Source organism: Phaethon aethereus, assembly GCF_964289735.1.
Source record: "Phaethon aethereus genome assembly, chromosome: 4".
Classification (NCBI taxonomy): domain Eukaryota; kingdom Metazoa; phylum Chordata; class Aves; order Phaethontiformes; family Phaethontidae; genus Phaethon; species Phaethon aethereus.
Window position 1 is genome coordinate 39,041,297 of NC_138578.1, and position 26,446 is coordinate 39,067,742.

At 37.9% G+C, this 26,446-nt stretch overlaps 1 protein-coding gene across 2 annotated transcripts in view; it reads left to right on the forward strand.

The window, feature by feature from the left end:
• RAPGEF2 (Rap guanine nucleotide exchange factor 2) overlaps positions 1–26,446 on the forward strand; it is a gene marked incomplete at both ends in the record, with an annotated part of 191,771 nt that overhangs the window by 57,442 nt on the left and 107,883 nt on the right. For both annotated transcript variants that reach the window (XM_081999653.1, XM_081999654.1), the window contains 3 exons: positions 4,046–4,116; positions 7,675–7,731; positions 21,729–21,812. In XM_081999653.1, coding sequence (XP_081855779.1) covers positions 4,046–4,116; positions 7,675–7,731; positions 21,729–21,812 — 212 coding nt within the window. The remainder of the gene's footprint in view (positions 1–4,045; positions 4,117–7,674; positions 7,732–21,728; positions 21,813–26,446) is intronic.

Below are 26,446 nucleotides of genomic sequence, written 5' to 3' on the forward strand. Positions count from 1 at the left end.
AAGCAAACACATTAAGAAATAACACTGAATTAAACAAATTTTGGTCTGCTCCACACACAGCAGCCCAAGCATACGACTGTGGCTGCAGTACAAACTTAAGCGCAGGTTAGATTTCAGTTTTTCAGCCTTCATTTAAATAACAACGTCCTTTAAAACCTGTGCTAATTTGTGCCTTGCATTTAATTTTTGGTTTTGGAGTGTCCGTTGAGATGTTTTGTCAAGCTGTTGCCACAATCTGTGTAGAACTCGATTCTGGCAGCAAGACCAGCTGAGCCTGTGCATTGCTTTTGCAGTTGTCTTTATTCAATTCTGTGGGGTGAATAAAACTAGAAAGCAGAAAGTTGGTGGTTCCTTTTGTGTAACTAGTCCTTACTGCAGCAGAATATTTAACCAGTTGTATCGATGATGATTAGCTTTGCTCCTCCTGATTTTTATAAACTGTTAGAGTCATACTTTTAAAAATAAAACGAGAAACTGTGTGTAAAAAATGACGTTCTCTGAAGTTTTGATGGCTCAGCCTGCCACCTTGTGGTAATTTGAGTGTATGTATTGTAAAAACAAGCACCAAAAAAGCCTCAGACTGCTGCTGTCACCTGCATGCTTTTGTGTATTCTGTGGATTAGTTAGAGGCAGCTTTCAGGGACACTGCAAGCTAGCAGAAATGGTTGTGTCAGTCACAGTGGGGTTGAATTTATGCTTAACGAGCCGGCACAAATCACATAGGCAGGCTATGTCCTTCCTGAAAGACAAAGTTATTTTCCTGAGAATTTTAAAATTTTAGCTTTTTGGCAAGTGTCTAGAATATAAAAATCAAAAACTTTCATAGCTTATGTGCCTAAGTTTATGTGTGGGTTATATTTGTGAAATGGATTTTATTTAACTGTCGTTTCAAGCATTTGGAATCTGTTTAGGATTTTACAGTGCTTGGCACAAGTATTTCTGCAGTGCTCTTGCATTCCATTAATTCACTTTTAATTAAGAAGTTGAAACAACGGTTTACGTTTGATGATGAATGTATTTGCTAAGTAAGCAAAGCATAATTTTTCCTGAGAGAAATGGAAAACCGAAGTGACCTAATGACAATAACTTGATATTCTGATTTTATTTATTTTTACAAATTGTTTTCCTATTCCTTAATGCTGCAGGCTGACTGGAAGTGTGCAGTGTCTGCTGACAATATATGAAAATATATTCAGCTCTTTCGAGTCTGCTGTAGCTTTCATACCTTCCACCATTATGAGGAATTTAATTGAAAGCAGTGATGCTGGTTTGTTCTTACTTAAATTTCAGTGCCAAACGTCTGGTGCTAGAGGGAGCCCTCTCCTGCCAGACACCCTCTGGAAAGGTACAGCTTCAGGAGCGGGCTGCGGCACGCTTTTTGGAAACAGTGGTCTGATTTGATGCCAGTGCACGTCAGCTGCAGTGTTACGATGACTATTTGCTTTGATAGGACCCCACTGCTGGAGCACCGCTCTGTTTTCTTGCTGCCTTTTTTTTTTTTGTAAATCAAAAGAAATGCCTTAGTTCTCTCTGCGATGAGATATCTTCAACTTTCTCTTCCCTGTGTTGCTGCAGCTAGCAGTCGTGATGGAAGCACAAGTAAAGATTTGTTTAGGGTCTCTTTCTTTTTTTTTTTTTTCTTCCCCATTCCCCTTTTTTTAGATCTCCAGGTGCAGATTTGAGGGGCAAGGAGCTCCACCATCTGCAGTCTTGCTGTGGGGACCTGTGGGGTGTTGTATTTGCAAATATTTGACACGTATGCTTCTATTTTGAAGAGGAATTATTTTTTAAAAAGTGTTCACTAAACTTACCTTGTCTGCCTGTGTGTGAAACTGGTGAGAATGACACCCTTCAGTGATTAAATGCACTCCCCCTGCCTTTGAGTCACTTCAGCTGCATTTCTCAAGGAACGTAACCTGTGTCCTTTACTGCTTTGTACATCTGCAGAGTTCGTCACTAGGCTTGTGTTGCCCAGCAGTTTTGGAACCCAAATGTCCATGGATCCCTTTTACCATGCACTTCCACACTTAGATCTCTGAATCCCTGTAAGCCAGAATCTTTTGTGGTTCTTTATTCACCTGTGAACCCTTTACTGCACATAAAATCTGCGACACTCGAGAGAAGCCTCAGCGCAAGCTGGTGGCAGAGGGTTATTCTCCTTCTGTTCTGTGCCCGCTTGTTGTTAGACAGGCTTGCTGGAAAGGAATTACAGTGGCACCTTCTGGCCAGGCTCTTTTCCACGTAATCCACTGCTATGGGCATCTGGTCCCCGGTGGCTCACTCCCAGCTTCCCACAGCAGCTGGTGGCTTGTGCAGCTGAGTCCGGCACGGCCGGACGAGCGGCAGCGGTGCCGCAGGGACTGTCGGGCTTGTCGTACCCGCCGCTGGTGCAAGGCTCCCGGGAGCCTCAGGGCTGCCTGGCAAGTGAGCAGGTCACCAGCTGCGGCAGACATGTGCTTTCGCATGCTTTTATTAGTATTTAAAAAGAAAAGGGGTGGGGGGAAGCAAGCAACTACTGTATTTTCTCTTCAAAGCCTTCTATGCGTAAGGTCCCTCCATCCCAAACCATGCATAATTACTTTTGTCCTTGATGTGTCCTCTACTCCTCACAGGACCACCAAAGCCTCTAGAGGGCAAGGAAGCAGAAGGACCAGAATAGAAGCAAAATAGCAGCATTTTGGCGTGTGCATTTCTTTCACTTTTTCAAACTGAATGTTTGCTTTTTTCATTGTAAGAAAAAGACGTTCTTTTAGATACTGAATGGAAGACATCTATTTAGTCTTAACCATTGAGTGTAACTCCTGGTATCTTTTCTGATCTATAGCATGATTTAAACAAGTACAGTAATACTTCTACACTTTCTATATTTAACTAGATTTTATTTTTGTTTTTCTTATTTAAATTCAAGTTCTCTGTGTGACTTCAGGTTCTGAAGTCTTTGCCGAAATACCACATCTAGCATTCTTTCATTGTTTCTGAAAACTTAAGTCGGTCAATTTTAAATAAAGTTTTCCCGGTGACCAAATGTTTCATAAATTTATAGTTTCTATATATTTCATGACTTGAAAACATCTCACATTGAGTTATGAGAACGTTTGGTGTTGGTGTTAGGTTATTCTCAACTTTCTGCCAGCCTCAGTTAGTGGTTGTGAGCCACTGCTCTGATTTTCAATGAATTACGGATAATGCATTGTTTCTTAAGTAGCATGTTTAAAAAAAATGGATGATGAAACATCATCCAAGCATCAAATCCATGAGCCAAAGTTAAATCACCGTAGAAGTTGTGGTCTGCTTTGAAGTTTTCTTTTAAGTGCTCTAGTTATTTTAAGTATAACATTAGCAAAGCCTCTAGATTGACATTAGTGTTCCCATAGTTGCATCTTAGGAAGTTTTAGTCTTGGATGTTATTTTTATATTTTTATTCATGTTGTTTTGTGAGTTGGATGTCAGAGGTCTGCAGTGGATGAATGTATGTTGGGTGTAAAACTTTGCCATGTAACTGGGATTGTATTAATGATTTTTTTTAATTATCTTGTGCCAATAATTTTCTGTTCATGCCATGCTTGTGGTTTAGCTTCCATATGAAGAAGAAAATAAGAAAAACTTATGTTCAGTGGGGAATTTTGTTAGACTGTTTTGTCCTTTTTTTTCTTTCCCCTGAACATGAACAGACTAATTTCCATGAGCTTGCTTTGCAGAATAAATTAAGGTTTTTGTGTACATTGGCATTAAGAAGGAGGACACTGGTAGTTGCAAAGTAGTTCACTGGAATTTTGGACCAGACTTGTTTCCTGGATGTGAGTAATGACAGCAAAAGCAGAAAGGTTTCTGTGTTTGTATTTTCCAATGTGGACACAGCATCATTGTTCCCTGTGTCAGGTTACAATGTATAATCAAAGGTATTCCTACAATTTGCCTTTAGCCTTTTGTAAATATGTTGTATCAAATATCCTTGCTGCCCCTATTAGGACAGCTTTGTAAAACCAGTATTTTAACAGCTTGTACCGAACTGAGAATCCTAATAAAGTTTTCCTTACGTTTGTAGGATTTGGAGATTGTATACTCCTATTTACATGGAATGGAAGCCTTGTCTAATCTGAGAGAGCATCAGCTAAGGTATGATATTTTATCATTAAAAGCGTATACATTAATGCACTAACAAAGCAAAGGTACAGTAGGTTTGGTAACTACACACTACTCTTGTGTACCCTACCTCCAGCTGTGAAGCTGGCTGTCACTGCATCCATTTCTTCCTTTCTTTATTGTCCTAACGCTTTCTCCTTGTATGTGTGCATGTGTGTATTCCAATTTGCCCCTCCTGATTTCTATTATGGATGTGTTTTTCTTCTGAAACTTTCAGACTAGAAGTAAACGCTTTACGTACAGGGTACAAGTTCCAGCCCTGAATGAAAGTCCATACATAATCCAAATCATTTATGTAATGTGATAATCATGATAGCAGAGTCTGTTATTCATCTTCTGTTTCAGTTTGTGCTTGCTCTTGTGCGGAAGTTTTGGGCAAATTATGTACTACGCATGCAAATGATACTTAGTAAAAAGTTACTAATAAATGTCATCCACAGATTTTTTTATTAATGCTTCATGAGTCAAATAAATTCAAGTAAAAACTTCCAGATGAACTTCATTTTTTTTTTTTTTTAAAGACTTGTGTTTGTTTAATTTTTAAGTCATTGTTTCAGTTGTCCTCTTATAAACATCTTACAGCTGAGGTTTCTAAGAGTGTTTGGACATCAGTGTGAGGCTAGCAGACACAGGAGGAGGCCAGCACATCTCCTGTATGTATGTATCTCTCTGGGGAGAGAACGTAAATTACTATAGTTTTGCAATCTGGGGTTTGCCAACAATTGCCACATCTGAAGATGCTGAAGCAACTTTGACCTGATTAATGCTGGTTTAGGTTCTAATTTCTGGCCTCTTGCTTTGTCACTCCGTCAGAGTCCACAATTCCCAGTGAATATTCTGTAATTTGGAGAAAAGAAAAGGCAGGGTTTTCTTCCTCCCAAAGTGCTTGAAGACACATTTTGTAATGTGAATGTTGACTTCAAAGTAGCCTGTGTAGTTACTTGTGCTTTGGAAGGAGGCCACGGTCACATTCAGTTGAGGTATTTTGTGTTATGCTATTGTATACAAGACTTTTAGCACATCAAGTTTTGCATAGATGAAGTTGAACTGATGTTAACTTGTTTACAAAGATCAAAGTGTGCACATATGGTTGTGTGGTATGGTGATGTGTGCTTCTTGGCTTCCTGTGCAGAATGAGGTTCTTGCTGAGGAATGTGTGGAACTCGCTCCCCCAGCGCAGTGAATTCCTAGAAGAGAGCTTCTGTTTACAGTACCATACATGGAAAAGGCCGGGCTCCCAGCAGATGTGGACAGAAAGCTTTTGTAGGATACAACATTTCTTGTGGCAGTGGGGTGCCACAAGAAGCTCTGAGATGTGTTAAAAACTAGCGTATTAAATATAGCCTCTAGCAGTGAATAACTTACCTTATGGCTTGCTGATGATCTCATCTTGAATTTCTTGCGTTTGTTTAGGAAGCAGACAAAGATGATGTTCGAACGAAAATTAGGTGCCGGTATTGACCAGAAGTAATTCAATTTTTCAAATATTTGAGGAAGCAATCTAGTTTGTACTACTTGGTCACTGTAATTTCTAACTGTTTCAGTTTAACGCAAGAGTTGAAAAGCTTGGCTACCTTCTGTAACAGGCGTTTTCTCCCCTATTCCTGTCCTAATAACGGGATCAAAATGCTCTGAAACTCGGACAGTGCGGGTGGTGAACTTGCTTGACTTTATCAAGAATGTACTTCCTTCGTTCCCAATTCAGAGGGGAACAAAACTTGCTTGTTAAAGTGATTCTGGTTCCTATAACTCCTACTCTTAGATGGCCCGTTGCCCAGCATCGTTTCAGATCAGTAGGGCACAGGCTCTCCTTAACCAGTATTTTAATTTTAAAATCTAACTGCTAGCAATGACTTCTCTTCTGGTATCTTCACAGCAGTAACCTCATGTCTGCTCTCCGCTTCCCTCTCAAAACAGATGATGGGAGAGAGAAGATGAGGACGCAGGGGGTAGAAGCAGACAGCAGCTTTTCAGTGTCTGTAAAGGATTTTGGCAAGACCCAGTTTTATGGTGGGGGGCGGTGTCTGAAAAAGAGAGAATGTTCTGTGGTTCAAAAAGTGTTTTGCTGTGCCAGGAAGCAAGATGATTTTTCATTAGCTAAAATTGATACATAATACATAATACTTAATTGTATACAATACAGACATTGCCTCTAAGAAAAGTTCTCAAAGATGGTCCAAAGAGTAGATATGAAATACTGGGGTGGGGTAAAGACTGTGGTAGTAAAACTTGATTTTTAATTATTTTTTTTAGCACACAGAATTAAGATCTCAATTTCCTATTAAAAATTTATGAATAATGAGGATACTACTATAAGCCTGCCACTTCTGGACAGAAAAAACATTATTTCTTAGTGGGCAGAATTAATAAGTAAAATCCTGAATGAGATGAGTGCTAAGGTAATTTTCATAGCAGCATGTTGGCTATTGAAATGAAAGATCTAGGAAATGATGGGCAATGGCAATAAGAAGCCTTTTAAATATCACATCAAACCCAGACCAACTCTTCCAGGCCTCAGATCAACTTTTTTGAGACTTTTTGCTTGAGCAGGAGTTCTTGAGCAGTTTTGTCTGCTTAAGATATCATTGGGGGCAGCTGGTCATTGGTGCACTGAGGTTCTGATGATTGATCCTGAGAGGAATGAGAATTTCTTTCCCAAATCTAAATATAGTTCCTCATTTGAATGTTCACATGAGCCTCTTAAGCAAATCTCTGACTGTCAAATAGCCTTGGTGTTTGCAGTCTGCTTCAGAGCCACAGAAAGTTTCCTTCCCACCCCCCAGTAATTTGTAGGGTCCGTTTCCTTAAGACAATAGACAGGAATGGCATGTAGATTTTTTTTTTTTACACCAAGTTAACATTGCATTTCCTAATACACAGCAAGTTCTGTTATAGTTGCTCTCTATTATGCCACATTTGTCAGGCAGACAGTGAATGCAAAAGTGCTTTAATCCTCCCCTCTAGACAGAGGATTTTCCTGCAGGAAATTCTCTCCCCTTTGAGCCCTCTGGGATTTCAGCATTAAAATCTGATGATAATTTTGAAGTTGCTGAATTTTAGCAAAATGAAAAGCATCAATTTACCATGCAACATAATTTCTTCTTTTATCTATTGAGCCTGACTTGAAAAAGGGAGCTGTTTTTATATCACGGTATCTCTGACTAGCGTTACATATCATAAATTTCTATCCACTCTAAAATTCTGAATTCTTTCCTTATAAAGACACTTTTATCAGATCACTTTATAAAATGAGATCAGTATCATTTTACCCATTTTACAGAAATTTTTTTATGGGAGCAATTACATATAGTGTCCTAAATCAAATCTGATCTTCGGTGAACTAATAACTTCAATGCTTAGATTTAACAATTTGTTCTCTTAAATTAAAAATCAGCTTAGCTTTAAACTGATGATTAGTTACTGCAAGTGCTGGAAGCAGACATGGAAATGCTGACTAACTTTAGAAAGTGAAGTCTTTTGTGACACTGATAGGATTCGTAATTAAAAATGACTTATTTTCTTCTCTTTCAGACTGATGTGTGAAACCGTTAGATATGAAAGGCACGAAGCAAATGAAGTTCTGTACTAGTAAGTATTTCTGCTTCCTTTCGTGTGATGTTCAAAGTATTAAATCATTTTAAAGTGTATTAAGGACAGCTTAATGGCAATACCCTCACCCAGCGTACAGTCTGTAAACATAAATGAGCCACTTGGTTTTCATTGTCAAACAGTGGAGAAATTTGCTGGTGCCAGGGAGGGAGCTAACAGCGACTCTTGCCTGGTGATGTCTGTTGCATTAATTTTTATAACCGGCAAGATTATGTGGAATTAGGAGATGTGGGATGTCTTCTCATAAGAGTAAGTTGTCATTTAGTCTCATTTCAATTTTGTGTAAGTAGTACCAACCAGCTTTTCATGCCAGCGGTGCCAAATCGACATATCTAACACTGCTTATAATTAGCTGGGATGAGATCTAATGTCAGCTCAGATTTACAGTAGAGATCTGAGAATTACAATTGGTTCATTTATGCAAGCAACTTACTGAAAGAAAAGGTTTATCAGATTTTCACTTGCTGCCCCTAAACCAGACTCTAAATGCAGATTTTTCTGGGTTCTCTGGTATTATTTGAACATTTAAGCATACAAAGAACACATCTGTATGCCACCTTTTATACATGTGTAACTTTTCCTATATTGACCATCAGGAGGAAGATGTGACTGAACAAACTTTAATGCTAAGCCTTGATCATTCAGCAAAGTTAAATTAATGTCCAATGAAACCCAGTAATCAGTTATGTGTAGGAAATGCACAAGGTCGAAATCTATAGGTGGATAGATAATTTTAATTATACCAATATAATCTTTATTTATTTTACAGGCTAATTTGTTAGTGACCGATGTGCTAGTGATTTGTCCTTTTCTAGGCAGTTGATTTGTGTCCATTATGTGTACTAGAGTTTTGGTTAGACCCAATTGTAAATGTGAATTACATGATGAATGGATCAAAGCTGCTAGTTATATACCCAAAGCAGGCAAAAGTTACCGGGAAATACATGCCTGAGAAAATACAATGCACAAACAGAAAATTGTGAAATCTGGGTTAACTTGAAGTGCTTTTTGCAATTCTTTTGCGCTGATTTCCTTTGTCGCTCCTTTCACGTGACTTCATCTTCACTTTGGTTGTTTGCCTGTCATTCCTATTTACTTGCTCCTTGACATTTTTTCCCCCCCTGTGATTTATTCAGTAGATTTAATGGGAAGTTTGTCAGTTTCTGGATACAGATGCTAATGCAAAATGTGCTTGCTTTAGCATTTTACATCTCTGTTTAATGTTTAATGGGCTAAACCTAAAAGTTAACACTGAATATTTCTTTGTTTAATTAAAAATTCAGTGTTTTGAAGCCCGAAATACATGTTCTGTTACTCTGGGTTGTAGCTTTACATTTTATTTTAATGAACAATTTGAGACCTACTTGGTAAGAATATCCCATGGAACGTGCAGTGTAATTTCAGTATTCTATTTTCAGGATAATGAACTTGGAGGAATCCTTTTTTCTTTGTTTCACAAATTCAGCATATGTATTGAAGATGTACTGTTCTAAAAAACAATTCCAATTTTTACAATGTACAAGTTTGGAAAAATTCTTTGAGTACTACAGGAGATAAACAATATGGTAGCCAGGTTAGAATCAATCCACTCAGTTACGAGCTATAGGAAATGAGCTTGGAACATAGTACCTGGTCAATTTTTATTGAATGTGCCAGAATTTATCACTTGGAGTCTTATTTTGGTCATGAAGGTTAAGGTTTTAAAAAAAGCATTAAAATTTGAACTCTAAGTTACAACTTCCCCCCCCCCCCCCCAGTGATGGTATGACTTGCATTGGAATCTGAAATTGGGTGCTAATCTTCTGTGTTCATTGGAAAAATCTATTAAAATAGCTGCAGCTGTTGGAGCTGTTAATTGACCTGTGTGTATGACCTCTCCCTGAGGCACAACTTAATGTCTCAATGTTGATAAGATAAATCTTTATTCCTAAATGTTAACATGAAAACTAATACAGTTGCTCTATTTGATCAAAACTTTTTCATTGTGAAAATTTTGTTTATATCTGCATTGTCAGCTGTGCTTACAAAAAGATAAATTTATATTGCATGTGTGCAATACTGAAAACAATTATCTGCATTCAGTACACACACAGTAATTTTTTTATCCTCCATTTAAAAAAATAAAGTTGTTAATTTTCATAGTATCTCTATAGATTATTTATTTTTATGGCCAAAGGGATAAAATGGAGCATGTCGTTTAAAATTGGCTCATCTCATCTGCATTTACTTTACTATCAGCGGGTGTACATGGTAGTGACAAATTCTCAAACCCTGTGGCCATCTCCCTGTTTAAATGGAAACTGGGTTATTAAAAGTGGCAGTTCAGCTCGAGTTATTCTTCATTTGCCAGTCATCCTACTATTTTCATTTGATGGGCAGTAAAGGGCTTAAAACCTGCAAGGCAAAATTTCAGAATTAAGCTTTACTTGACACATATACGCGATTTTTTTTTTTAGCTTTTCTTTTTTTATCTGCTACCTTTATTCAAAACTTCTTAAAGATCCCATGTAAAAAAATACTTAGTTTGGTCACCTGATATATGTTTATCAGTACTTGGAAGGAAAAGAAAAGTTCTTGTTTCATATCTGCATAATAGTCATTCTTGACATTTCCAACAGTAAGTTTCTAATTAGCATTTTCTTTGGAAACCAAAGTTTTAGCAGATTTGTAGAGGGTGTACATAGCTCTTGACAATTGAACAAAATTTTTCAGGTCAAAATTTAAATGTTTGCTGTGATGGCAGAGGGGAATCTTTGGCAATAAATGTTTTGCTGATAAGTAAATGAATGTCTCATAAAAAAAGCACCTCTTTTTTTCCCCTCATTAGTCATACAGGGGCTGTATGTGTTTTTTGGCCATGCTGTTAGATGTTTCTGTGTGTATGCATCAGTGGTGTTTGGCTTAACTCTTTCTATAAGGAAGTCTTGTATGTCTTTTAATCTTCCCATATTTTCTAAAGATACTGGATTGGCAGAAAATATTTTAAGTTTTGATGACCTGCTGTCTGAAGTCACTTGATAGTAAAATCTCATGTGTTTCTGAATTGCCATGCACAACATGTTTTTGTGATCACATTCTCTTTAGGTTCAGTACAACTGAACCTGGAACTAACGTAGCTGTGCTTGTAATGTTTTTAAAAATTACAAGGAAAAATCCAACCTATGTTACTGTAAAGGTTTTTTTCAGTTTTATAAAGTACCTCCCGCTCAAAACCTCATAGGATATATGCTCCTACCTCCCACATGTCCCTCCTGAGGAGACTGCAAGATATGTATATTTTGGATTTAAGCTCCAATCAGTACCACATTTCTCAGTCTGTAGCAATTTAGTAGTATGCTAGTGGTTTTGATTGCATTGATTCTTAGAAAAGGACAAGTGTGTAAAGAACAGTGGTTATCTCTTGGACATCTTGACCTGAATTTTAGTGTTAATGTCTACGGTTGGCAAAAGCTCTTGTCTAATTGTCAACATGTTTGTGTGCTTTCATGTCATTCAGTTGTGCAGTCTTCTGTGCTTTAATGAAATTCAGGGTTTTCAGAGGACTGTAGTGTGAGACAAAAGTAGAAGACATACATATAAACTAGAGATGGGGGAGAAAAAAATATTACATGTAAAACTGAGTTATTGCTGCAGAGAATGTCCACAGCTGAAATGAGAAATAGCAACCTCTTAGTTTCTAAATTACTGACTGTGGTAGGTTGGGCATGTAATAAATAGTCTTATTTGTACAATTATGTCTTGTCTTACTTTTTTCCTCATTCCCCACTTGCCAGACAATCTGAGATGAAAAACATGGACTTGTTTTAAGACTGTAGTACTTATACTGGGGGGGCGAGGGCAGGGGAAGGGAAAAGGGGATGAGAAGCAGAGAAGGCTACAAAAAGGATACGTAATTTCAGCTGGTCTTTTGGGATATTCCCATGTTTAGAACCAAATTCTCAGGTCTGGTAGCTGTAATATCACCATCCAGTCTTAGCCAAGTTTTCTGAGTTACATCACTGTGGCAAATCACAAGATCCAAAATACTTACTTTGGGCTAGCCATGCAGCCTTCTCCAGAGCTGGCTTGGTCCAGCTGTTGAAGCCTGAAATGAATGAAATCCTGAAAGGAAAAAAAGGAGCAAGATTTTTTTGGTTGCTCCTAAAATACCTGTGGTGGGTATTATCTCAGAGTGGGAATCTGAGAGTCAAACTTTAAGTCCTACAATAAAAGTGACATTTAGCAAATTCCGGGTTCTTTCACAGCAGTGTATTGCCCTGAAGACCCTCAGGAGGGTAGAAGCAGAGTGTACAAAAGAACAAGAAGTGATGCCAAAGTTGCTGTACGTTTCTGCGTAGCCTGACTTAATTGTGCGATGGAGTGTGACAAAAATGAGCTGAAAGCTTCTTTAGCTCTTGGTGCATGATTCTTAAACAGAACAGCTCTGCAGAGACCACCTCACTGAAATTTGTCTTCTGACGCATACATTTGTGTTATGAAGGAGTGGTGTTATGTTATGTGTGTGTTCAAGAAGTTTTATGATGGTGGTATCTTAAAGACAAGTTATTCTGTATAGATACGATATATGTGATCTATAGCTATATAAGCTTTATATCTTGTAGATAAAACCTAGACCACTACAGAAGGGAATTGCTAGAGAAGTGTATGAGGATCAAGCTGATGTTTCCACGAGTGATATTCTGAGTTGTCAGTAAAATTCTTCTCTCTTTTTCTTTAATGGTTTACTTTTAACCAGAATTTCTGGGTTTTGGACAGGATGTACCTGTTTGCAGACACTTGGGTAATATTTCTGCATTTACTGTCCTTGTTTACCGAATGTTCGTGACTTCAGAGAGCTCCTATAAAAGATTTTCTTTCTTGGTCTTGTAGAAATCTGAGACACTGTGAAAATTATTTAAAATGCTCTGAATACATAGTAAACTCAGAATATGTCTGAAGCATCTCTCTGGGTCAGTATCTGAATTTTGAGGTAGACCTTTGCAGCCAATATGTATTCATTCTGCTTGTGCATCCATGTGGAAGTCATGCAGCAGTATATTTAATAATAGAATTGCTGCAGCAGGGCTGGTCTCTCTTTTTTTTTTCTTCTTTTTTTTTTTTTCCTTCCACTTAAAGTATTCCTAAAGGTGTAATGCACCTTCTGATAGTTGGCCAGTTGCCAGAGTAGCGTTGGGATGCTGCCAGTTCTGCACTGCAGTAAATCAGGAACCTGAATTTATACGTTGTGTTGTGGATACATTTTCTGTGGGGAATTTCTTAGGCAATGTGTATCATTAAAACAAATACGTTCAAGGACTTGGCAGTCAGCTCTGTATAAGCAGACGCTGAATCAAGGCTTCTTAATAGTGTCAGTGATCAATGTTATAGTCTGTTGGCTTTGCATAGCCATTTCCAAATTTTTGTGTTATTGTTTGACCTGATTTTGAGACTTCTTTGAATGAAGACTGAAGTAAGGTGGTTTTTTTGAGGGTATTTTAATTTGCACCTTCTTTACTGTAGATGTTTCAATAAAACCTATCGTTTTTGTTGTTGTTGTAATTTTGAGAATAAAAGCTTTGACTTTGGAGACCTATTAGAAGGGTGTAAGATTTAATAGCAGAATTATCTGTCTTGGTTGACCTCAGAGTGTTTTGGATGCAAGGTCATTTTATTTTACTACTTCTGTCATTATTTTACTGATGGTTTAGGAGACTCATTTTTTTGTTCTGAATTTCTCTTCTGATATCAAGGGCTAATTCACTGTACAAGTTTAATACCAAGACTTCAATGACAATAGGTCAATTAGCTTGCATATGTATATTTGCATCATGTATTTATTGATTGCCTGTTTAATCAGCTTTTAGACTGACACTCATTACTGACACTCTGCAGTAATCTCTGATTTGATTGAATTTTCTGTTTCATTTTACTGATTTTATTTCAGATGTGGGAAAGAATACAAATAAATTTCTCTAAATAAAATCATACTTCTGATTATTTGTTTTCCTGAATACTGAGGAATTGTTTCCTGTGGTTCATTCATCTTTATTTCCCACTCTTGCTACCAGGAGACAAGACACCCATTTTCATATTTTGTCCACTTAAGAAAAGATAATCATAGACGTCAGTTGAAATACGCACTTCAAGGTGTCTGCTTAGTGAAAATTAGAAGTTCTACATTCTGAGTTATCTGTTTTATTACTGGATATATTTTAACTTTTTCTTACATTTATTAACTTACATTTAGAGTGGAGATCAGGAGTAAGAAAAAGTGTAACTTTAATGTGTTAATTAAAAAAAGTATTTGAAAATTGTGTGTGGCTGCTGCATTAAGTACCCAATCTGTTTTACTTCTGTGTTTGGGATATACCTCTTAATGTCATCCAGAGCATCTAAAATGCTCTGGCAGATGTCAGGTAACTGCTTAACTAGCTTATTAAGGAGGATTATAGACAGTGCTGACAATGTGAGTAAACGGTTTTCTGATTATTCTGAGTGTTACAACAATACAGGGCTAGTGGGCAGGGTGTTCAGGCAATGAGATGTCTCCCTGAGAGAATCATTACGCTTAAAAGACATGTTTGACACCCCAAGGCACTTCAGGGCTCATGTCTAATTGTGGCAATGGTTATTCAATTAAACGATAAACTACCTACAGCTTTCAGCATACAGAGGATAACTAAAATGAGCAAAGAGAAACAGACTAATCTGCTGAAACAATATCCTTTGGCGCATAAGCTTGCAGAGCAATGTTCTTTCTAATTTCTTCTTGTGAAGTGCTTAAATGCCTGAAAGAAGTCCCAGTTCTGACATGTCAAATTTTCGCTGTTTCTGCCCCTCTCCAGTGGAGATCTGGGAGCATGAAAGAGTTCTGTGCTGAATTACTCTGTGTTTACTTTCTAAAATGTATTCAACTTTCAACAATATTGAGTATGATTTAATGAAAATGTAATCTGCTAGGTACATCTTGGTTTCTGTTATGAGTTGTTTTATCAAAACAGTTACAAATGTTATAGCTTGTAGGAATGGTACTATATCCAGTTGAAACGTAAATCTTGAATGAATTCTTTAGTGGTTGGAATTTGAATGATTTATGGAGACAATAATTCTAACTAGCTCTTTCACAACCAAGAAATTGCTCTTGCCAATTTCATGACCTTTTTATGAAGTCACTTGGTAAATGCCTCTGAATTGGAAAGTAGTTCTGGGTGCTGATGTTTGACTTATGTTAGGGTCCTTCCAGCATCTAGTGTTGCTGGCCCGAATATTCAGTCCAGTGTTGGAGGGAGAATGACACCTCTGTTGTTTAGGTGTCAGGATAGATGCATCTCCTGTAAAAGAACTATTAAACAGTAATGACATGGAAGCCATTTCCATGCTTGTTTCCATTGAGATCTGTATACTGCTTATTTTTTTTTTTTTTTCCGAGTGCTGTCTTAAAGGAGTTGGCTGAGAAACCAATGACCAGAAGATGGTCAGAGCAGCAAAGACTTCTGTTTAGCATGTGCTTTCAAGTCCAGGTGCTGAATTTTGCACTGAAGCGATGTCGTCTTTGACAGAATTAAAGCAGCCACCACAAAGACCTGCAAATTCTTGCTATGGTGCATACTTAAGATGTTCATTATCTCCGTTGAACCAAATGCACACAAGTAAGCATGTGCTGAATAAGATTGATTATTCCAGAGGTTTTAGTAGTGCTATATCTCATCTTGATGGTAAATGAGAATTAAATCAATTGCTGTTCTTAAAATGTAGCTATTTCTAAAGAAGTTTTAACGGAAAGTGATGCATCAGGGCTTGTTAGGATAGGTGAAGACAGTAGAGGTGGTGTAGATGTTTGAGTTTTATTGGGTTTTTCAGCAGATTGACTTAAATCTTTACTGTAGCTGAACATTTAGGAAAGTTTCTCAGCATCTTATGTGACCAGGAAATCTGAAAGCTACAACTGGAAAACCTGTGCTGCTATAGATACCTTATAGAATCAGTACATGTGGGGAATGTGTATTGAAACACGTTACTTTTTGGTGCATAATTTCTTTGATATGCTGTTAATATTGATTGAGACTTACAGTTACAAACCTGGTGTATACAAGTGTGACAGATTGCTTTATACTTATTTTATTTTGATTTAATTAGAAAGTAAAACTTTAGTTTTAAGTAGTGCATATGCAACCAGTTGGGGATCTGGGTGTAAGAAGCAGCACCTTCCAGTGGAACAAATAGCTCGCAGCATGAAGAGTTTGATACGGGTGCTGAAGACTTTCAGAGAGCCTGCAAACTTCTTGGATCTTGGCAGTCTGGAGATTTATAAACGCTTCCTGATTTTCGAACTTTGAGTACCTCTGAGGTCTGAAAGAACAGTCATGTGCTAAAAAATGTGTAGGCTAAGTCTGAAAATAGTGCCAAACCTTATCAGTGGGGACAGCCTGGTGATGTTCAACCAGAACAGGTAGAGTGACAGCTATGAAGCTATTTTGCAAAGCTCTGTCTACAGCGTTTTGTGTCATTTTCAATGGGGAGAAGTGTGCTGTCTGGCTGCAGGTTGTAGTTGCGCAAAAGGGACTACGTCAAGGAAGCTGGGGAGGGAAACGCAATGGGAAGGCATTGCAATCCAGTCTCTGGATTTCCGTTCCTAGCTCCCAAATTCCTGTAAATCAAGCTTTCTTGCATTCTGGGAAATTAAATATAGATTCTACAGGAAATCTCCTGCTCGCAAAAGTGCTATAATATAAGAGTCAAGGTTTAAAGTAGCCTTTTTTTTTTTTAATTTTGTACAACTAACTTCAGCAAGTGGAGGTTATTAATAAAGTCTGCATATTGCTGACTATTTTCTATTGGCTTTCAGTTTTGCACCACTTCAAGGTTGCTGCTAGAACTTGAGTATTCTGAAAACTTTATCAGTAGGTAGCTCTGTCATAGTAGTTTTAAGAGAAGAATGTGAAGTCTTGGTACCCGAGTCCTTTTGTTGTTGTCTTCACAGAATACAAAGCCTATGTTCTGCTAAAGATCTCTTGCTCTTCTGCTTCTTACTCTTAAGATTTAGACTCTCTCCTCTGCACAGCAGTCAAATGCTTTGAGTCTGTGTAGACAAACGGGTATTAGTCTAATCCTAGTGTGCTAACAGAAGTTACAGTTGTAGTGCAGCCGGTGTCTTGAATCTGGACGTAGTTCTGTTGGTTCTGTAAGGCACGGATGGAAGTTTGTGTCACCAGGGTTTCACTGAGGCTTTTGTTGGCTTTAGTGTAGGTAGGACAGAATGACTACATGTATTGATTTTGTTCCTTTGACTGCCCCTTTAATGGGTGACTTCTGGGTTGACTTCGTTCTGATTCTCTGCAGGATAAATTGCCTGTGGCATCTTACTTTCCTAGTAATAAATCTTGTTTTCTCTAACTTGGGAAGCTGGATAGCTGTGCTGCATTCGGTAGGCAATATAACTTTAACCGTCCTGAGTTTCATCCAGATGAATATCCAGAACAGTAGATGAGCTGGAAAAAAACAAACAAAACCCAAACAACCCCAAAGAAACCCCCACCAGTCTTACATATTTCAGGCAATGTACTCCATCACTTAAGACCAACAGGTAAAGTAATTTCTTGCCTGCAAAAAAAATCTGTGAATGCGTGCTTGGAAATGTGCGACCTGTGCCAATAACTCCCAATTTCAAGTATTTCCACTCCTGCTGTGCACGCAGCCTTGCACGGCTGGCGGGAGGGTGGGGAGAGGAACTCAAAACTAGGTAGAAGTGCTGTTGCTGGGGTTGTTGGCTGCACTTCCAGTCTCCCAGTGTCTGACAGCTGCTGCTTCAGTGGTGGTGGTGGTGATGGCGGACAGCAGTGGCACCCTTACAAAACTAGTTAGAAAGTTCTTACCTAAGTAAATGTCTTCCCTTTTTACATCAGCTTGACTGACAGGTGCTACTGGACCCTCCCTTCAACTGTCCTTAGGCCAAAAAAAACCCCCAACCTCACTCTAAGGATGCCTTTGCGGGGAAGTCATCAGCATTTATTCTGTTTCATCTAATTCTGGGTAAAGTGCTTACACACACTGAATATGCTCCTACAAACCCAGCCAGGGGTGTGTCTTGTCCACAAAAGAACCCTTTCAAGCACAATTTGCTGTAATCTCTTTGACAGAAGTATCTTTAGGAAGACAAATACAGTTTCTAGATACCTCTTTGGGCTGCCAGTGGTAGGCAGTGTTCTAGCAGTGAAAGAAAACACTGTAACTAGGCTTAGATTTGTTCTCTAGAATTCAATTTTGATGTTTAAAAACAAAGTGTAAAATGTGATTGCGAAGAAAACCTTTCAAGTGTGATTATTCTACGTGGGGTAAAATGGTATTTGCATGACTCCTCACGTGGCTTGAAGTGCTTTTGTAGTTCAGTATAGGCTTCTTCTATAGTTCCTTCTGTCCTTTATTACAGGCACAAAAGTCCTGAAGAATGCAAATGCATTGTTGATGAACAAATGTCAAGCATGAAAAATACAGAAAACATGGAAGCTTGACTGAAAGCCACCTGATGTTTGAATAGCATTGCAGAGAGCCCAGGATCCTTAAAATGGAAGAATTGCACAGGTTTTTTGTAACAGCAGTACCTAGCAAAAACTGGCTGCCAAATGGCTGCTTTGAAGCTTAATTCTAAACAACTGAAAGTGTCGCAAGTGTTGAGAAGTGCAGGAGTTAAATATATTTTCACGTTAAAGGAATAGATCAGGCTTTCATTTGTCTGTACTTTCTTTGGAGGGAAGCATGTGTGTTCTGGTGGAAGGAATGTATTTGCTATATGTGTGGGGTTTGTTTTGTTCAAGACTGTATTAAGACACTAGTAGTTGTAAGAATGAAGATTGTGAAAATCCATCAGTGTTCTTTGCTCTTGAAGACTGTTTTGGAAATATTTACGATGTTTTGTCTAGCAATGAAAATTTAAAAGAATACGCAGTGTATTTTGGGGGAGGTACCTTGAATACAGACATGCTCTGCAGTAACCTTCCACTCTTGTGACACAGCAATATTGAAGATTTTTTTTTTATTTAGATAATTAAGGAATTGAGTACAGTAGAATTGTTTTGCACAATTTCTAAGCTACCTGATAGCTTAGAAATTTTCAAACATGACTGTAAGAAAAAAAGTTATCTAAGTACACATAAAGCAAAAGGAAAACAAACCCAATCAGATGTTATTTCCTAAAGGTTGATTTATTTTTTTAATCAGCCCTTTCAGCTGTCAAATGAACAGATGCTTCTTTTGATTATATATAAAAGTGGATAAAGTATAATGTTCATGACAGATAAGTGAGAAAGAGCAACAACTGTTGAAGAGCTAACTTGCAGAGAAAGTGGATAAACATGTGAATTGGCGGGAAAAAAAAAAGATAAAACCAAGTTGGATGCTTAACTGAGTGAAAAGTCATACTGTGTGTGATCAGATAAGAAAAATGTAAACCACTGCAGTTATGTGTATAATCATTATAGCTGTTTGCTGAAGGATTCAAAAGGAGATTCAAAACCAGCATTAAGATGAATTTGAATATTGAACATACTGACTGATGCTTGTGAAAGCCAGTGGTTGCCTTTCTCTTTGGAGATGAAGATCTCCAGTGAGACAAGATAGCTAAAGCCCCTTACAAATAGGTGATTTGACAGAAGGATTTAAAATAGTTCATCAGCTTCTAAAGGAGGGGAAGAAAAAAGCTTGTGTATTACTAGATTTGCAAAAGTTAAAAAAATTTACCGTTGGTTTAAATACTTCTTAAAATTCTTTTTTCTATTAATTTATGCTTGGAAATTGCTTTTTGTTATACTTAGTCAAACTGCCAGTTTTTACGAAAAGGAAGGAAAAAAACCCTACAAAAATTCTTATGTGATAATATAATGCACTCTAATGCACATGGAAAAACTATCGTTGACATCCTAATAGAGTTACTCCCCAGCAGCTTGGGAAGTCACTCAGTCTAACAGCCATTGCTGAAAATGACTATTTTAGAAACTTTCAACTATGCTAATTAGTACAGATTATTTGTCTTTAGACTGGCATCTATTAAAAAGCAGAAACAACAGAAAAACAACAGACTTGCAGTTCAGCAGCAATGCTGGCTGTATGCCTGTTGGCTCAGGACTCATTTGGGGCGAAGAGTGTTTGAAGATGTGTGATTTAACTCAGGTGCATGTTTATGCTTTCGAGAACAATATTTTAATTTGAAGTAATGGTTTCCTTGAGTTTATCTGCTTTATCGTGGTTCTCTGTACTTACATACTCTGGTGATTTTTCTAGACTAACAAGTTTGAGGGCAGTACAGGTCCATGTGAGAAGCAAGCAGGTGAAGCACACCTCAGAAAAGGCAGCTTGGTGCACTTCTACTACGTAAATCAGGATGGTTTGTTGTTTCAGCTGTGACAGCATGTTATCACTTCATTTTCTGTTGTCTATCAGTATAAAGAAGTATTTCCTGAAGTCTTCGTTTTGAAGATGTTAGGTCTTCACTGGTCTGGGTGGCTTCAGCGGTCAGGTCATGGGCTGGTAGAAAAGAAATATAGGCTGCATCACTTCAGTCAGTTCTTGTGGTCTTGGTCATAGATCACGTCCTCAATTTTCTCTGTTAATTCTTCATGTTTCTGATGTTTGTCCTTTCTCTCATAGTTATAAAGTGCAAAGTGGAAATAGAGCACGGTTCTAGATTTGATGGTTTGCTGGTTTGCTCTCAGCTGTTTTAGGCCAGCTCCCTCCCTCTCTTTCTAACCGGCTTTCCTTTTAGAAAGCATCATACAGTGGGTGCTGAGGCAATGGCACTCTTGTTTTGAGGACCCTGCTGTGTAGGTACTTCTTAAATTGAAGTTCTTCAAATGAAAAACACGCTGCTAACATGCACAAAGCTTACTTAGATTTAAGATTGGGTTTTAATACTATGCTGTCATCGTCCTTAAAAGATGTGGGCTGTTCTTGCTTGAAGTTAGAACTAAATGTTGCTAAAGACTTGAGACATATAATTTTAAAAAATGAAGGTGCTACAGATTAATTAAGTAATCTACATCTCTTAATGTTGCTAGGGATGTGGTTTTTGGATAAGAATGCTCGTGCAATTCGTAGCGGTGTACTCGAATCCAATTAGTGGGTTTCTTTGAAAGAAGGAGTGGTAAAAACTGAAGTAGACTGTCAAAATGGCAGAAGAATTCTGCTGCAACTATTTCTAGTAACCTTAAACTATTTTATTTTCCTGTCTAAACATTATTTGAACTTACCCAAGAAGAGTCTAAGCCTATGAAAAGGATTTTGTATTACTCAAGGAGCAAGATCTGAATCTACAGTAGAATGCACTGGGCCTGGATGACAAAGTCCTCATCCAGTTCTTCTACAGGATGAAGAGAGGTTAAAAGAAAATCTTTGTCCCTTTTATTGAGAATTTAGTCGTGTGCCGGGAAGGGGCATGAAAGGGGAGTGCGTAGTAGCAGCAGATAAAGTTGATTAACGAATCTGATGTAGGTTTACCATCTGCAAATGTATATGGTGTTCCCTTACCTTATGGGAAGGCAGACTGATGCTGAAAGGCAAATTTCTGTCGTGAAGAAATGGGGAAGAAGGAGATGCCTAGAATTGGCAAAGGAAGCCTTATTTATAGAGGGGAAGATGCTACAGTTCTCTTCAGGACGAGGAAAGTAATGGATCTGACAGAATACAATGTGATAAATTTATTGTAGCTTGACTTCATTTTAATCACTTTCAATTATATTTCATTGGATTTGTGCTGTTACCAAATGGATACATACTTTTTAAAAAGTGAAGTAAATGAAATGTGACATTCTAATAATGTACTTTTGCAAGTGGAAATTAGAATAGTTTGACAGAATTGTTCTGTAAATGATTGAACTGTGGCTTTCTTCCATAATTTTGAGCATTTTTGCCTCTTTGATGTTCTTTGTACTGCAAATTTGTAGTGCTATGAGTAACTTAAATCAAGTGTCTTAAACTATGTCCCTTTTTTTTTTTTTTTTTAATTCCAGCCCTGATGATGTTGGTACCTGTTGGTATATCCTGCTGTCTGGTTCAGTCTTCATTAAAGAATCTATGTTTCTTCCAAGGAGCAGGTATGTCAGCTATGAATGCATGGCATTCTGTATTTTAAATAGAAACCATGTGATGTAGAGAATTTTTAGAAATAAAAGGCAATAATTTATGGTTAATACAGAAGTACACACATAAGCACACTCTTCCTACCTTCGCTAGCTGTGGTAGTTGTTTTATGCCCATAGCTAGAATTGAAAGCCCATCATTGTGGACAGTGTACAAGCACCCAAAGTGTCATGCAAATGCTGTCAATTTAAAAATAAAACCACCAAAAAACCCTGACAAATGAAGTTCCGAGTAGTCTGTTCCTGTGAGTAATCAAACTTTAAATCATAGTATGCACGAGAACTTACAATGCTTTTCTGAGGCTTTACTTGCTGTGCATAAGTCTTCAATGCATGTTTTAACCTATACTCAGATAATGTTACTGCCTGTTTTGCTACTTCTGTTTAAGGTTGTACTTCATGTAAATGAATTTGCAATAAAAAGTGATATTTTACATGGAAAAAGATAAGCTTGAGTGTAAGATGCTCAAAATTTACATTGCTACAGTAAAAATTAGATTATTTTGAGCTATGGAAAAATATGCAAATGGCTGCAAGGCTTTTAGACCGAGGTGGTTGAGTTTGATCACTTTAGTGGAAGCAGAGCAGAATTGCTTTATGATGAATGAAAGCACTAGAAACTTCCTTACAGTTTTAAACAGTGGGAAACCAGTTGAAAGCCAGTGTTGGTTGGCATATGAACAATTAGATGTTCAAATCTGCCTTTCAGTGGGAGAGGAATGCTGGGTTTGGGACTTCCATTTGATGATGGTGGCATGTTCTTGGTGTAAGCAAGTGTCTTGCATATGTAAGAGGACAGGCACCACTGATAAAAAGATATATTTGATGTGCCATCAAACAGTACCATCTATGATAAAGGTACAAAACTGGTTATTGTAAAAAGTAGCACAACAACAGATTATAGGATCCCTGCTGCTGGCAGATGGAAGAAAATTGTCCCATATGTCATCCATGAACAGGCGATGCCAGAATAAAAGCTGGCAGAAAGTGCTACCTTTAGATGCCAGGAGAAGGGATATATGATATCTGAATTAACGTAGGGTGGTTATATGTAGTCTGTGGCAAGGATCTTTGTTCCTTTGAATTACAGCAACGCTTGTGCTTCTGATATTTTGACACTCGATGAGAGGTGAGACTTAATAAGATCAACAGTGAGCTTGTGATTCTTCCTGGAAGAATGAACAGAAAATTACAGGTCCTGTGACTTTAAGTAGAGCATTTAAGGGCTGTTCACCTGGAGAAATTCAGAAATGACATCTGGGACAGTGTCTTGAGATCTTGGTGAATTTCAAGTGTGGAATTTGGAATTAGAAAAAGTTTCATAGTTGTGGATGGAGTCAAGTAGCTGCCAAAGCTGGTGTCTTGGGAAGCAAATGCAGGAGAGACTGTTTGTTAATTAACAAAGATAACAGAAGTCCATGAAAGCAAAATTAAGAAGCTTTAAATTAATGTTATAAGATAGAAAGTATTTCTGGAGAGCGAAACCAGAGTCATTCTAGTGAGAGTATTTGTGCTCAGAACCTTTAATTATTAGGAGGATAGAGGAGGGCCTTGTTTAAATGCAGGACAAGGCTAATCAGGATGTTTACTTTGGAAATGAGTAAGCTGCAATATCTGGGCCTTGGGCTCATCCATGAATAAGAAAGGCAAAGAGAATCTCAAGATGCCTTGAGAAAGGCAAGAAGGCATCCAGGTTGCATTTCTGATTGGAATACTGGTAGGTAAGAAGTGATCTTTTATTTTATTTTTTTATTTCTTTAAAGCAAAGGCTTGAGAAGAAAACTAAGTTTTTCACCTTTTCTTATGCTGCCAGTGAATTGCTCACAAAGCAATAGTAAACTTCTCAGATATGCAGACTGGGTAGAAGAGATTGATTACCAGCAATACTAAAGTAAAATTTTACAGTGCTCTAGAAAAAAGGGAGCCAGACCACCTGAAAAGGCTGCTGTTCAGAAAGAACTGAGAGGGCGGTATTTTGAAATCTGGAGTAGTGTCGAAAGTGGGCAAAAGGCAGTTGCTGGATAACTGTTTACTTAAACTGACTATTTATACATATAGGGACTAATAATTTCAAGAGCCTTTTTGAGCGTTGTGTAATTTATGAGCCTTGTTGTCGTATTGCTGTTAAGATAAATTTTCTATGCTTTAGCAAATGGAGCAAGTCCTGATGCGTTGTTGATGTCAGGTAATAGGAAGACTTAAACATTGCCAGGTAGAGATCATCTAATTTTGATATTGTTTGGCCAAAACATTGTCATTTGAGTAAACTTACTGTAAATTCATATCTAGACTATTTTAGTGTCTTCCCCCCACCCCAGTTTCATCCATTTTATCTTTGCCGATCTGGAAAGCCTCTAGGAAATAATTTTGCAACATGTGAAGCTTGTGAGTAAGAGAGCAGGATGGAATGGAGAAGTCTGCGTAGGAACAGAAAGCAAGAAGTATGTTCCTCTCCTCAAATCTTAGTGACTCAGAAAATTCTCATTTCCCTAACTTTTCTTTTCCCAGAGCTGAGAGAGATCAATACATACTGTCTCCCAGTCCCTCCTATTCCCAAACATCTCACCATCCAAAACATCTCAATTTTTTTTTTTTTCTACCTTAACATTTATTCTCTTTTCTGATGGCTTAACCCAGCCTGCCCCACACACCTGCAATAAATCCCCTTGCAGAGGTTCCCTGGGCTGCATCCAGCCCTCCCAGTGGGACCTCAGGAGCTGCTGGTGGTGCTCAGGCTTCCCCTTGCCCCTCCTGCTGGCTTTGTCGAGCTGGGCTTCATTGAATGATGGCTGGACAATAGCTGGCCAAATTTAAAATAAAATCCGTGTTTCCCCCTGCGAGTCTCAAGAGCATTTGCTATTCTTTGCTGGATTTCACTCTTTTAAAATATGTGTCTGCACAAGTTAGGGTAACAGTAGTACCTAGTCAGGGGAACTTGCCTAGTCCGAATGAATAAACCTGCCTGCAGTTTTGGAGGTGTTTTCACAATCCTGCGCTGAATTCTACCTTGCTCTTAACCTTGTGGCTGTTGGCATTTGAGCCTATAAGGAATAGAATGGAGTGCCATCATCAGATTTATGGCTGAAACTTGGAAGTACCTTAGTGCATTCGACTGAATATACTCAGCATGTTACTTGCATTTGGGCCCTCTATTAGCTAATTTAATTGCATTAGTTTCAGATATAGCATCCTCAGGCTGGTTGGTGGATAACACTGAAAATGCTGTTTTGTTGTATACTGTGTCAGGTAAACCTATTTTATTTTTTTTCTTCTAAATAATTCTTTCCATGTCTTTAATTCCTAGTGTTAGATACCATCTAAAATTCTCTGGGGAGAGGGAGTGACGACTAGTGTTGGCAGACAGATAATATATAGTTGGGAAGAAGGATGTCTTAAAAAAATAATAAATTAAAAAACCCCAAGCTGTCTAAATGCATAAGAAATGACCAACCCACTACTTTCCCACTCAAACCACAAATAAATAATAGTATAGCAGTGCAAAATAAGCAGCTTTCTAATGTACTATGTATGGTCTAATAGCTGCTAGTTGAAATAATTTGAAATGAGTGGCATAAACTGCCAAAGTTATATAATTTACTTGGTGACTTGTAATACTACTTCCAACTAGCTACTTGACAAGTCTTTAATTCAAAATAATAAAAGAAAATGTTCAAGCTGGAATATTGGAATGGAGTAACATATTTTGGAAACTAACTTCTAAATCATGTCTGTTTTGCGAAAATATTAGGAGTATCACTTTGCGTATTGTAATATAGTCTAGCTTGTATTTGTTCAAATGCCAAGCCATCAGATAGCAAATGGTGTTCATAAGCTGAATTTTATTCAGTTAATTTATTATCTTGGGATCGCTTACGACTCAGAGCTTTTTAAAGAATTTTGACCTGAACAATTAAAGCTGCCATATTTTATGTGAAATAAAGTAAAGCTTAATCATGTTCTCCTATTTAATTTCTGTAAATTGCAACAATGAAATTTTATTCTGGCAGTTTCATGTGAGGAAGATTTCCCCTCCCCCCATATTTTACTATTAAAATTTTTCATACTTACTCCTTTTCTTTAGCATCAGGCACGTATTACTTTCAAACTAAACGTTTCTTAATTCCCTTTCCCACCACAAATACCAACCTAGCACAAATTAACACTTTTTCCCTTCACCGCTTCCCCTGAGCATCTGTACCCTCAAGCAGTTCACATGGTAGAATGAGGTTTCTGTATTAAGTCCAGAAAATAAATGAGCAGAAAATAAAATTCCCTGAAGGTTGTCCTGGCTCTCCTGTGTTTTCACATGGTCACTGACAGCAGTAATGTGACAGTCCCTCAAAATATCTTTCAGAATGGCCTCCAGCATCCCTAGGTCTGCTGTGTGCATCACATTTGCTCAGCTGCTCAGACTTCCCATGTGGTTTTTGGACTTCGCTTCTAGTGTAAATTCTACTATGGTCTTTCATCTTGTTTGACTTGGAGCTGCACTACAAAAACATCTCCTAGATCTCCCACAGCTAACCTCATGCTTGCCCATAGCCTCCATACCAGAGGATGCAACAAAATACAGAATTGTTGGGCAGTTT